The sequence below is a fragment of the Fopius arisanus genome, unplaced genomic scaffold (assembly GCF_000806365.1).
Source record: "Fopius arisanus strain USDA-PBARC FA_bdor unplaced genomic scaffold, ASM80636v1 scaffold00019, whole genome shotgun sequence".
Classification (NCBI taxonomy): domain Eukaryota; kingdom Metazoa; phylum Arthropoda; class Insecta; order Hymenoptera; family Braconidae; genus Fopius; species Fopius arisanus.
The window spans coordinates 1,448,229-1,462,890 of record NW_011887758.1 but is presented as its reverse complement, the minus strand read 5'-3'; the positions used below and the strand labels follow the sequence as shown (position 1 = coordinate 1,462,890).

Here is a 14,662-nt window from a genome sequence, read left to right as displayed (position 1 = left end):
TTCTCTCCCCGTGGTTTGAAACACGAGGTACACACTATTAATTCATTTGAAGAGGTTCGTGTTAACGAGACCATTTCCCACTTCGGAATAGTTTTATAAGTTGTTGGGATATATCCTTGGGCAGGAAACTGATGAACTATCTAAAAATCTGAATTCCTTCCGCCGGATTGAATATCAACAGTGGGTTCGGCTTTCACATTCCACTGCTATTTTTTTAATTTCCACCTCCTCAGCAGCCCTTCTCCCTTAATTTTGGCTTCACCTCTGAGGGTATAAATAAGCGGATGCTTGTCTTAGCAAAATGCCACGTCTACCACTCACAGAGGGGGGCTAACTCCCCGAGAATGCTAAATAGAAGGATCGATTTACGTCAGGCCTCATATTTTAAATGGCGCCCAAAAGTCATCCATCCTTTTCATTACTTTCCCTTTATTCGATTTTCTTTTCCTCGCTACTTTCAACTGGTATCGATAAATTTTTTCATCAATATTAATGACATATAGTCAGCCACACATGTGAAAATAATATGAAATATTTAATGGAATATCTGGTCAATTGTAATTAAAATGGTTGCTAATTGGATTGGTAGAGTCGAAGGAAAATAAATGTTTCTGCCCCAATTAATGGATATTAATCAAATTATTGATATTTTTGCCAAATATTTACACGTAAAATCAATTTATCAACTAAAACATCAGCTTTCTCGGAGCCCCTGAAAATATGTGGTGCTTCTCTATGTCCGTCAATCTGTGAATTTTTTAAGGTATAGAATTGTGGTGTAGCTTGAGGCTACGTTAAAAGATACGAAAATTTCCAGAGGTTTTCCTCGAGACGAGCCCAAGTAGACCCTCGGGACAAATTCGCACTTACGGCGGACAGTTTCTCTCGCGGGTGGATAAATCCACAACCTAGCGCTCTGGGCCCTTTTTCATCCCATCACTCGGCCCCACTAATTTCACCACGACTTACTGCACGTCTGGTTTCCACCCCTCAGGCCAATTGCTGCTTTCTTGCTAGACACATCTTTCCGACAACTTTTCCGACAGCTCTGAATTTAAGAATATTCCGAACAACTTAACTGCTCGATGTACATGACTCTACCCTCTAATATCAATTCCGCCAAATGCAAATGACAATCTTGTGATGATATATCATTTGTCGTAAATTCATTATATGCTGAATTTTCAAGGAAAAAGAAAAACAAATTGAAGAGAACGAGAATTTACCGAGATTATTTAGCGTTGCACTGGTAATTATCGCCTCCCACGTTTGTCATGTTTCTCACGGTGGACAATTGGTTTCATTGTTGAGTACATAATGAAAGATATAAGTTTGGCGAGAGTTAACCTCATGTGCGGGCGGCATATCTGATGCCTATACTCCAAGACAATGGCCATTGCCTGTGCATTATATGTAGGAGAATTTGTCGAAGGGTGAATAAAGAGGGCTTAAACGTGCAGTTGGCCAAATAATATAACGCATCGATCATAAGAACTGACAATTAGCCATGGGGCTAATCCTCTCATTCACATGTCCTATTTCCAGATACTTGGAAGGGATGCTTATGGTAATATATGCAGCACCACATTCACCCTCAATATTTTGAATTTTATAGGTTACGAGGGATCCCCCTCGCAATCTTGTTTGAATAAGTCGAGCCCTTTCCATTTCATCAAGCAAATTGCTCATTCAAATCAGCCGTCTCATATGAGAGATTGTGTCCCTGCTCCTTCATATTGGAGGAGGAATGCAAGTCCGAGGATTACGAAAAAAAAAAAAGGGTTAATGAGAATGATGGAGGTGAAATGTTGGAGCTATAGCATGTTTGTCCAGCCCACCGCGCCTTGTTAATGAGAGTTTAAAATCTGCGAGTAAACGTCGAATAAATCATGTGCATGAAGAAGGGGTGGAAGTTAAAACCCCGTTATAACGTTTTTACTTTATCCAAACACATTAGCTACCAGAAAAACTTTACAATTTGACAAAATTTGAATTTACGGTTGAAATAACACGATCGACATTCCGGTTTTCAAATGAACACCAAAGACAGCATTCACATTTTTATTAATGAATGGAAAGGTAGAGAAAAAAAATGTCAGAGTGACTTTGTGAATGTCTATACCTGTTCCAATGAGGGGCTTTATGGGCCTGGGAATAACGAATCTACTACTAGATAGCCGTCGAGATTTTTCCCAATTATGTTCAACATGCAACCAGAATCCCACCTCTAATTGAAACAAATAAGATATCACCTATACAGCAACACCTATTAATGGAACCGGACATTGAAAAATCTCTCGAAATATATTCTCTCTATAACTCTTTTTTTTTTTTTATCTTTGAGGATAAAAGTCAATTTGTCTTATGTTATTCGAGATTGGGATTAAGGCAAACTTCTTTCATCCGACCTAGCTTATAACATACTAATTCATCTTCAACCACACAATAGGATGCTCTAGCATGAATTAAGTGAAATTGCATTAATAAAGGTTAGGCGAATATGGAATTTTGAATTTTGAATTTAGTGGACAGTGGAATTTTTCCAATTTTTTTTCGAAAAAAAAAGGAATGAAATAAAAATGTAAAAGAGGGATATCACCGCGGTTATTTTGATCTGCGAACGCCCACTTGGCACAACTGCTATGTGACACGGCAGTGACTAACGAAGCGTTTATATCGCGATGCGTCGAAAATTGTGATAGTATTGTTATGGTTGACTAACGAGAGCCATATGATCGATACTCCATGTGTGAGCTTTCTTTAATCATTCGCCACCACAATCAGATGTCCCAATCAGCAATGAATATCAGCTAATTTCAATTGTTTAAAGTTTAACATTCATTTGGGGGCTTGATTCAACAGAATTTTAAAATAGAGGGAGAGGAAAAATTAAATTTACCGGTACGATGAACTCATCAGTGAAAAAAGAGGAGGAAAATATCTGACCATACAATACCAACAATAACCGACAAAACCATTTTCACGTTAATTTGAATTTTAGCGAACAGTGTTTTCATACAACGCAGAGCGGTAGAGGCATTGCAATCAATCACCGGATGGGCCATTTTCAGGGGGGGAGAATTTCATTTCTCTCTTCGTTTTTTTTTTTCCCCCGTTAATTGCATATATGTAGACGTTGAGTGTACGCAACGGGAGAATATTACATTGTGGCCCTCCACCTGATCAAATATTAAACTCAATAAAATAGTTTTACCAATGAAATTTACATCTCCAGGCGCGTGTTGTAGAGAGCATAATGAGAATGCGGTTTAATTCAGATTTTCGTTGGCGTCGGAACATTCTCGCGCCTCGACGCCGTTGACGACTGACTAACCGTCCCACCCCCTCGTGGTGCACAGAAAAAAGAAAAAAACCCCTTTGAAACCAAGGTAGTTGGAATGAGTGTGCATGTGTGAACACAACGCAGTGCTAGCCGAGCGATTTTAATTCCCATAAATCCCATAAGCTCCTAACGCGATTTCATGCTTTCGAATTTTACACGTGTCTCGCGGTGACACCATTGCTTTGTTGCTTTCACCATGTAAATCTCTGATGCGTCTAATTCAGAGTTACATACATATTAATTACCTTTTCCTCCTTTTTTTTTCACTTTTACTTATTCCGCCAATACCTTGTAAAATTGAAAAAATTACGAATTGACGAATTCGATGAATATATATTAGCGATCACTATTCGCGTTGATAGAGTTGATAACTCGATTAATTAACAATTCCCTCTGTTATGAGACAAGTCCCTAAATCAAGGCAACTTGGCCCTTTGCCTTTGTCTATGGTACTACTCTCACCTATTCTTGGTCTCTCACCTTTTCATCAGGAGATGTTCCGTGTAATCCATTTAGGATACCACCTACCACCCACCACCTAGTGCCTTGAAACACTCAGCTCGACATGTAATGCATAAGAAGCCCTATGCATTACATGAACGCATGAGAGTATGCCTCTACATCTTCAACTCCAACACCATAATTATCAGCCGAAATTCCAATAGCCAATTATCAACTGGCTAAAAATCAGTTTATTTAATTGAATAAAAAAAGTCAGTGAAACGTGGTATATGTATGCGTGAGTATGTCGAATGGCAAATGAGGGATAAGTGGTGATCATAAGACCGAGGGAAATCGCTTCACCTTTACCACCTGGTGCTGAGAAATATCATGCAACTCACTTATACTCTTATACAGCACAGGTGTTCTTCATACGCATAACCCGAAGGTGCACACCACATTTTTTTCATCCAACTCGCGTTACCGGCATCAAATCATCCACCTACGTCTTGCTAACTTCCGTTCCAGTACAAATGCAGATAGTACATGAAAATAAGCCCCTACAAGCCTCTCCAGTCATGCATTAATAATCTGTCTCTATATATCTACATACGACCGAGGTTGGGGTCAGGTGGAAAAATTAATGCCAAAACTCTCTCAACAATTGGCGTCTTATATAATAAAATCAGATCTGGAAGTGAAATATTTTATTTTTTTACACTTTTATATTTTTTCTATTGGCGAAAGCCCATAATCATAAAGGAAGATGATCAGTTTGAAAAGATCGTGAAATATCCGGAAAAGTAATTCCGTGGATTGGTGAATGTGGTCGCCATGCACATGTTGATACCCCAAGCATGACATTCAAATAGCTTTTGTATATATAAAAGTGTCGCGGTGAATGAGAATTTTATCAGTGGCGTTGCGATAAACCCGAATTCCAAAGAGAAAAGAGAAAATAAACAAGTAATAAAGAGAATGGAGAAAATAAAATTCTGCGCGTTTATCTGTGCATAACCGAAGGAATGGCACGTGTTTATGTCTCAAGTCCACCCACTTGTTTACCGATCGCAAAACAATATGTAAATTTGCAGAAAATTGGATGAAGATTTTTCTGTTTGCTGTTCTTCCAGCAATTTCGTGCGTCATTTGTGGAAACGGGAAGTTATCCATCGGAATTTCTTTACCTGTCTTAATGTTGGAAGTTATCGGCGAATAATCGAGTCGGCATTGGCTCGAGTCTTTGGCGAGGATGGGACATTGTGTCAGCTCGTTAGGGCGAAATTGGTGGAGAGATAACATAACATTTTCTCAAAGAGTGAAACAGGTTTATCTTTTATTTCATTCTGAATCATAGAAAATTTATTGAAGAGAGATATTTTAAAAGAGGTGTATATGAAGAGGTGTATTTCTAAAGAGTGTCTTTTCCTATAATGTAAATCGATAATGGGTGAGCCAGCACCTGTCGATTATAACCGCATCATGAATAAAAGCAGCAGCGAGAGAAGATTTAAAAAAGTGCGAAGAAAGATGAGATGAAAAATTGACTGCCACTGTCGATCCGTCATCGCCGAGATGAATGGTTCTTATAAAAACAGTAATCTCATCGAGAGGATCGAAAAATAACTCCCAGGGGCAATACCGCGGTGTATTGACTAATAACAGGAGATCTGGAGATTGGCCATTTTGCCGAAAAGTTTATACAAATAATGGTTTATCGCTCGCGCACTTAATAGCTCGATCTTCATTGAGATATCTCCTCTTCCATCCCTTCATTTTTTATTCCACGACGATGGCAAAAAATTATTAAATATACAACGAAAGGGCCAATTAATTTTAATGAAATATGACAAGACATGAAGTAAAAATTACGGAGATGGAGATTAAGTTGGAAAATAAATAGTTGAAAGTTATTAAAATGGAAAAATGTTTGTTTTCAGTTTGCAATTGTAATCTTCACGCTCGGAAATGCCGTTTCAATGTTGAACTGTACAAATTGTCTGGACGAGTGAGCGGAGGCGTGTGCCTACAGTGTCGACACTTTACCGCTGGAAGACACTGCCATTATTGCCGAGAGGGCTACTACAGAGATCCAACTAAACCGATCACCCACCGCAAGGCTTGTAAACGTGAGTAATTCCTCCTCTACTACTACTTCAAACCCTGTTAAATCCAGACTGTCATGTAGAACCCCTACAATGTTCGGAATCACCTTCAAATCCATCCATCCATCCATCGTCTACCACCCCACCAGGAACCACTGCCTCCACAGCCTTTAGCAATTGTATCCTCTCGCCGCAACAATGCAACCGCTCACAGACGTTAATTCTCCATCTCCCTGCTTTTCTCCATTATTAATATTCCATTCATCATTTAATTCTCTCACAGCCGTATTACTCTAATAACAATTATTCCAATTCACGAAAATAAGCTCTCTGCCTCGGAGAGAGAAAAGCTAAATCTCTTCTGCCAACCCAGTTTCAAAGATCCAAAGAAAAAAAATTGTTTGTACATTGGCATCAGTCTCTGATGTACCCTCCTCGTTTCATAAAGCTCAGTGCGCATCATTTCACGCATATATACACATCAAAACACAGTTACCACTGGACAAAATACACAGGGTCCTTAGGGTATCTACGGCAATATTAGAAAGTTTTTCCCTCCTCTCATCTAGTGTTTGTCCTGTACGCGTGACCGTAAGCCCCACCAACGATACTGTTTCATCCATGAAATCCAGGGCTCACTCTATATATCTCTTCAACTCTCTCGGTCACATCCTTTTTCCCTTTACTTTGACCAGTTTATCCCCAGTTTTGCCCAAAGGCCAAGGGTTAGACAAACTACAAACGAAATCATTACACATTTAGACACATTCTCATCAAGAGTTTGAGATTGGCGGAAAACACAAATAAAAGCAAGATTGTCCAAGTGTTACAAGTCGGCTTAGTCCTGGCATTGAGGTGCAAACCGACAAAACCAGTGGACAAAGCTTTGTCACTGGCTTTAGCACGCGTTAGCATATTCATCAGCCGCCACTTAGTTGAAGAGCTCAAGCTCCCGGCAAACCATAACTTGTTATGCATTTTTCAAATAATTCGATAATTGCCCTTCATCATTATAATATGAAAAATGGAGCTATCCTGTATGGGTTTGGCTTCATTACTCTGAGTTTGCTTTTATGTTTTAATCAGATTACACCAATTAGCCCTGCACCCGGCTAGCATACTATATACATAAAAGACAAAACCCTTCAATCAGCCAATTAGAATTGAGTAAGAGGCTTATAAAGCACTAGCGTCCGATATGTTTTCACTAGTTTACTCGTAACGATGGGATTGTCTTTGAGAGAGAGCCTGCCTTGTGGTGTCTTGAAATTAAAACAATTTGGAAAGATTTTTTCTTTTGTAATTTGTCATGGGCACCCGTAGAGTTTGGCTGATATCACGAAGACGATCGCTGGGGCCTCCATTTCCCGTGCCATCAATCCCCTAACAAAAATGTGATCTTACGGATAACGCTGAAATGATGTGTACACATAATGTTGAATGGATCGTTAAAATGCTCTCTATAAGGATGAAAATGAGGGAAAAAAAAATGTAATGCAAGTGGTGAAGAAAAAGTAAAGTGAGTATTGAGTAACGAAGAGGGTGGATCAATGAAATCGTGTCAGGAGAATGAGAGTGAATGTGAAGGGGTTGAGTTGAGAGGTGGGTGGTGTGTTGAGTTTGAGTGTGCTGAATCGTCTATTGGATTGTAAAGCACCAGAGTCTCGAATGCGTCTCCATGTGCCAGTGACCCGACCCCGATCTCAACCTCTTTCAACCTCCTCATCAACCATCAAAATAAATAATTTTCACTGGTATTAAATGTTTGAGCGCAACTCAATCAGCGGGTTAATTAATATTCTGCCAAGAGGAAGAAAATTAATTGATGGAAATGTGGAAAAGAAAAAGAAGGAATAAAAGCAGACGAGTGAAAAGAAAATGAGAGACGATATCTTGGCTCTAAATACCATGAGGAGAGAATTGATGAGCATTAATGAAATCGAGATCTATATTTCGCCTCGGCCCGTTAACGTGTACGGCCCCTTCATGTATCTATAACCCTGTGCGTATGAGTGCCACACCGGTTGATCGATCTCATTTGAGATACAACCATTTGCTACTCTCATTACACGCTTACCTGCCTCCATTACTCGTTTATCGAGTACGACTAATCGAAATTATCATTTTTTTCTCTCTTTTCCTTTAAATTAAAATACATTTTCTCAGGAGTTTAAGTGAAGATATAAGTGGTTTATATAATGTTGAAGAATTCATCAGATAATACCGTGATAATTTTCTCCTTTTTCATATTACTTCTGGATTTTTTTCATTTATGAAAAATCGAGAGCGGATTTGATGGGTGGCTTAACAATATAAATGCTTTTTTTTCCCCATGTTTTTGAAGCAACAGACTGTCTCATTACCTCTCGAGACGCACGTCATTAATGTCAGGTATATGCGACGTATCATGTAACGTGATGAATGTATGTGTGACCACTTGGGGCAACCACTCGAGGCGCTTCAAACGCATGTAAACCCAAGAGATAGCTATCGATCTCCCGCTGCTCTGCACGTTTCATCTTATTTCAGAGCTTGGACTGTGTTGATTTCTTTCATTCCTCCCCTTGCCACCCCTCACCATCTATTTATTTATTTTCTCTGAATATTTTTGAATGCCGAGAAGGCTGCCTCCAATCTTCGACTCAAGCTATTTATCAAAGTGAGCTTTCTCATGCCTCTTGAATGTTGAAAGAAATTAATCGCCCCAAGCTATATCAAATCAAAGGTGCATGCATATATTTATTTTTTTATTCCCTCCATTCAACACGAAAAGGTAGTCATTTCAGCATTGACGCTTGCAAATTAGGGCCAAAGAGTAATTGACACCAATGTTAAAAAATAGTGATACTTATTATAATTTTCTTCCTTTTTTTTTTTTCATTTGTCTAACGGAGAAAATACATTCAGTTAGATTACTGAGATTTATAGGCGTGTATCGCCGCGTTTTGGTGTCGGGTTTCAATTAAATATGATCGATGACAAGCCACTTTTTCCCTCTCAACCCCGCTCCATGTGCTTTTGAATTGCCGAATATATTCGCTAGAGGTGATTTTTTTTTTGCTCTTCTGTATATCCATGCAAGAGATGGCCGCATAAAAGACTCCTTTTGGATGCATGATAAATTTCCTCGGCGATAGTAGAAAGAAGGAAAAGTGATGGACAAGAATCCTTGCTGAGTGTCACACATTCCTCCCGCGTAGAATTTTTTTTATATATCGGCTTGAAATTGAAATGATAAAATGAGTTATTTTTCGATATGCCTCCCAGAAGATTTGAGGGAAAAATTCCACCACAAGCAATCCATCTGAATGGTGAATCGTGACGATCGAATTCACGCCACGTACCAGGAACGCTGGCGTTGGTAACTTTTCGGGAAAAAGGTAGACACGAAGTTAGATGTATCTCGCAAATTCGATTCCCAATAGGAAAATCCCACACGGTGGTGAGGGAGGGCAAGGAGTCTTTGTAGAATAGCAGGCACACGTCTCAAAGCATCAAGAGACTGCGAAACGCCGGAGCTAGGGGGAAATCACGTAGGAGGACGAGGCGAGAATTCAGGAGAAAAAAAAAAGAAAAAAACTAACGCAGAAAGAAAAGGGAAAAAAATTTGTGGAATAAAAATAAAAGAATAAGGTACATCCCACGGTGCGATACTTGGTGGTAATTGGTCTTGACTTTTTGGCCTTTTTTCATCTTATTCTTTTATTCGTTTCTTTCTGTTTCCTGTATCCCTCGGCGTAACTTCAGTGCTCCAAGATATTGAAAAGATTCCAGTCTCGATTTTCTACAGAAAGAGGAGAAAGAAAAAAAAATGTCGGTATTGGGTTGATGCTCGACGAATAGCGGTGGTGAGGACGGTGGAGATGGTGGAGGTTGTTTCCGAGGCCCAGCCAGAGAGTCTGTTATTTTGTTTTCCCCCGGGCACATTTTTCGTCACGTTATTTATTCGCACTGAGGGACTCGACCCCAGTGGAGAGTCATTTCCTGTGTCGAGAGTATACTGTTTTGTTTACGTATTTTTTCAATACTTTTTTATGCCCTTTCATTCGAAAAGAATCCCTCTCTTTATCTGATACCTGTATCCCGGCAATCAAGTACACCCTTGTCGAGATAATTTGAGCTTAGCAAAATAGCGAAATATATCACTTGACCGGCCATTTACCCACCGATAAATCCTATTTTCATTTTCACTCTGGTCCCTTGAAAAAAAACTTCAATATTTTCAACTGCAATCCTTTTGATTTCATAAAGGATCGAAAAATGTCCATAAAAATTTATGGTTCTATTTAATATAGAGCGATTGAACCAATTTTCTTTGGCAAATCCAAGGGCTGAATCGTAAAATGAAAAATTGCACACTTACCAAAGTGCCAATTAGATGAAACCAAATTCCCGGGGGTTGTAAAGACGGCGGAGAGACGCCTTAAACTCACTTCTTGTAAAAATACGAGAGAATGACTGGGGAACTGCTGTTGGGATTTCGATATATACCTTTGCGTGTATACAATGGACGTTATATATAAGTTGATAATGTATGCCATATACCTGGGACCTTGTCGAACGCCTACGGTTAACCGCAACCGACACTCTCAGCGCTTGGATTTTTATTTTCTTTTTATTTTTTTTTTGCTCTTCTCCTCCTCCTCCTTGTGCTTCCTCTTCTTTAAACGTATATACCTACGAGCTGAGAGGACTCCTCGCCACCTTTTATTCCTGTATTCCTGTATTGACCACGGTAGCTCAGGATGCATGTGCTACAGGTGGGCAAACTTCGACAACCGACGCTAAAAGTCCTTTTCATTTTTTCTCCTCGTCTTTTATTTTTATCCTTTCATCCACTTTTCCCCGAAAGAAAATTCTCCCCACTCGTTTTGACATTTGAAGGGAAAAGGAAGCAATTTCTAGCGAGTCATGTGTAAACGCTGAACGAGTTCGAGTGATGAATACAAATTCGAGATGCCAAATCGTCGTTGATTAGGGTGGCATAGGAGGCGAGAAAAAGGAGAACCGAGAACTGAATATCTGTCGACTTTATCGAAAATATGCGTGATGAGAATAAAACATGACTATTCCCTTCACTCACACTTTCTCTATTTCCTAATTGAAATAAATTTTTCCAACTCTGCAATATATTGAGCAATCAAATTTTCCAAACCGAGGGAAAAAACCATATAATTGAGTTTACATGGTCGAAATAGGATAAGAAAATTCAAGCGGATATTGGCATTCTTTGTCTCCTTTTTCTTCAATATCAGAGTCTTTGGGACTTTATGAGAAAAAATTGGTCGCATGCTCTTCGAGTCTGGTTCCAATATAATATCCCCATGGGCTTGCAATAAAATCTAGGAAAAAATGAGGATTTCTTCATTTTCCTTCCTCCCAAGTTTTTCCGAGAGATAATTTGTTTCCGTGCGAGTTGGTTTCATCGAGTTCTTACGTGCCGATATAAGGGCAACGATGGCGATGAGGTGGGGCGGGATATGAGGGTGGAGGAAAATCTCTGGGGGGATGCTCAAGGCCATACGTGAGATATCCTTATTGCTATCTCAGCTCAAGCAAATTAAATCAACACTCTCATACCCATGAGAATTCATCACTTTAATTTCGTTTTTGTTCAGTTTTTATTGAGTGGATTGAGTGTAGCGAAATGGAAATGAAGAGTTATTTCCAATGATAACCGGAGCTGTGGCGAACCGCGAGGGCCCACGGGAAATTCGCGAGGGCAACACCACTCATTCGTGAACAGCAATATCACTCAATTGTTTCTGCGGTTATTTTATTTATTCCTTACTCATTGTGAGAATTGTACTAATGAGCAATTCCACGCGCGAAGGGTAAAGAGGAAGAGGGGTAATCATTTGTTGGGCGTGATTTGTTTTCACTCTTTTCCTCGCAGCGATAGAATGGAGGTAAAACATAAATCCCGAAAAGTTTGGAATCTCCCTGGAGAGTCCCAGGTGAAAACGGTTCGAAACGTAGTGGGAGTTTATCAAGCGCACTATGTCCCTGGATACACTTCACTCCAGAGGGAAATCAGCTTGATAATCCGATTAATAAATTGGCCCGTGCCGCTTTAGCCTGTTTAAACTCCCATACGAAATTCGAAATCCGTGCTAAAATTATGCCCATTATTCAGTCATCGAAATTCTAGCTTTCGCCGCACATTTCTTCAATATTAATGCTAAAACCTAATTAATAATTGAGTTGGTCGGTGGATTGCAAGAAATTATAGCCCAGCAACCGAGAAAAAGTAAAGAGAGGCTGGAGTCTGTTTGAGCTCAGCCATCAGAGAACTCGGTAATCGGCTTAAACCCTCAGCTTCTTCCCACAATTTTCGGTCTGCGTTGAGATACACATGTAAATAAAAGAATAAAATTATCCAACTAATAATGATGGATAGACACCCACTGACACACACCGCAAAGTCAAATTTACGAGACAACTCCAAGCCAGCTCCTTTCAATTTTCATTTTTATGTTTATTTGTAATAAATATTATGGAATGGAATATGTAGGGAGTTTCTCTTGGCAAGAGATAAGCAGCGGAAATGATGAAATAGCATTTTCCTTGCTTGACTCTCATCATTTTTTCATCTGCTTGATACGAGTGTAATTAACCGCTTTTGAGTGGACTTTTCTGCGGCATAAAAGATATGCCATCACGCACGCATAAGCCGCGGGATTTTTTCAAAAGGTCTTTTTTACAAACTCTAATATTCACCCCCCAGTTGCGTCTCAGTCTTGACTTGACTTGACGCCATCTTAGTCATTATAATGTGGGTTAGTTTGAAGATTCAAGGATGATTCTCTCAAAAGAATACTTTCAAAGTTTTTTTAACCGCGCGAAGAGTTTTAATGAAATTTAAATTTACCACGATGAATTTTCATATCGAGCGCACAATTATATGGTAATTTATCGGAACAAAGGGCCACAGAAGTGATGGAGTCAGTCACTTCCGGATTACACAATTGGAGAGTCTCTTATTTGAAGAATGACGTTGACGATCCTCGGAGTTCTTGAGTTGGGGAATAAAAAAGACGAGTGGCATGGAGGATAACCTAGGGAGTCGAATCCCTTTGGCACGCGCGTGGGACGATTGATACGTCGAGACACACGTCGTTGAGAGTTATATACCTCTACAGGTATATAACTTCAACTCGACACGAAAGGAGAGGAGTGCATTTCATCGGCATTCGCATATTTCAAGTGTACGCATCATATAACTGTGACACTACACCATGTGGATATAATAAATTACCCCGGACTCGATTGAGACGTTATGAATTTATGAATTGATTTACATTTTACCATCTGTCGACGGTCATAAATAAATTTATATTTTTCACAACTCGGAGAGATAATTATTCGTTGATTACTCCAGTGCTTGCTCAGTTGAATAAGTTGAAGAGCCGCGGAATAGACTTGACAATATACGAGTGTACAATGTATGATGGAAAAAGGAAAACGTGGAGCCATCATCGATCCATTGGGTGCACAAGGGCGAGTCTTGTTGACTCAATGTTAATAAATCCCTTGCCACGAGTACGACGTGTTCCTCCAGTGTTTGTCTCCAGTCAATATTTTATCACCAACTTCTCCAACTTGGCAGTCGGCTGAAAATCCAGTTGCTATGCCATTGAGGAAATTGATGGATAAAATATTTCCATAAAATGATTGAAGGGAAAACAATGAATCGGTTAGATTTTTAGCCATTTGCCACTACTGCTGTGGGTACGATAAAGCGTAGGAGTTGTGTACACACTGTACGTGTATAAGAGACATGAGAACGAAAAGAGAGAATGTGCACAGTGTACACCCTAACTCGTTTGGCTCATCTTGAGCTCCGAGGATGATAAATGCGATAAAGCCGTACTAGTATATCTGTCCGTGGCTATAAAATGCTATCTTATACGCTTTAACTACCACACTACTCCGCATGATACGTATGCCACACGCCTATCTATCCCTTTTGCAACCCACAAAACAATCTTTTATCGATCACTGCACATTTTTCCTCCACCCTTTCCTCTTATTGTCCAGTGACTCTATAAGAATTCCAGCCTTTCTCACCATTATATTACCAGCCAGACGCTCGTACGCAGCATCTATTGTACGGCTTCTTTGCCACAGCATAAATAATAATATGAAAATCATTGAAAGAATTTTCACAGTGACCCACTATTTCTCCCCCTCATATCATCCATCAATTCCATCACTTTTTCTCCCATCCCCATAATTCATCGTTAATCCGTATAATGACTATTTAATGCCTATAACCGAGAACATTTATCAATCGATCAATTAGTCCCATCTAATTCGTTATTGATATCGCCTCAATTGGAATCCCCTCGGTGTGTTGTGGTTGTCTATCATTGCCATTCACCCACCAGTTGTCCTCTTCATTTGCCCGTTATCTGGCCCACGCCTCTCCACGACTGTTCACCTCTCTAACGACGTGCCCGTTGATTGATTCCATAAATCATTGGCTAAACCCAACACAACCCACGCCATTTCATTCTTGCAAACTCATACTGCTAAACTCAACAACACCCAATTCACGCGCATCTATCACATTCTACCATCATAATAGTCCATTACTCATTAATCAATAAATTCTTTCAGCATGTGACTGTCATCTAATTGGTGCATCTGGCAAAACGTGTAACCAGAGTACAGGTCAGTGTCCCTGCAAGGACGGAGTAACCGGAACGACTTGCAATAGGTGCGCCAGAGGTTATCAGCAAAGTAGATCTCACATCGCGCCATGTGTCAG

General features: G+C 39.7%; 1 protein-coding gene across 1 annotated transcript in view; it reads left to right on the top strand.

The window, feature by feature from the left end:
- The window catches only part of LOC105264198 (netrin-A), a 41,375-nt gene that overhangs the window by 8,513 nt on the left and 18,200 nt on the right, over window positions 1-14,662 (top strand). The window contains exons 2-3 of the mRNA XM_011300913.1: window positions 5,725-5,913; window positions 14,512-14,661. Coding sequence (XP_011299215.1) covers window positions 5,725-5,913; window positions 14,512-14,661 — 339 coding nt within the window. The remainder of the gene's footprint in view (window positions 1-5,724; window positions 5,914-14,511; window position 14,662) is intronic.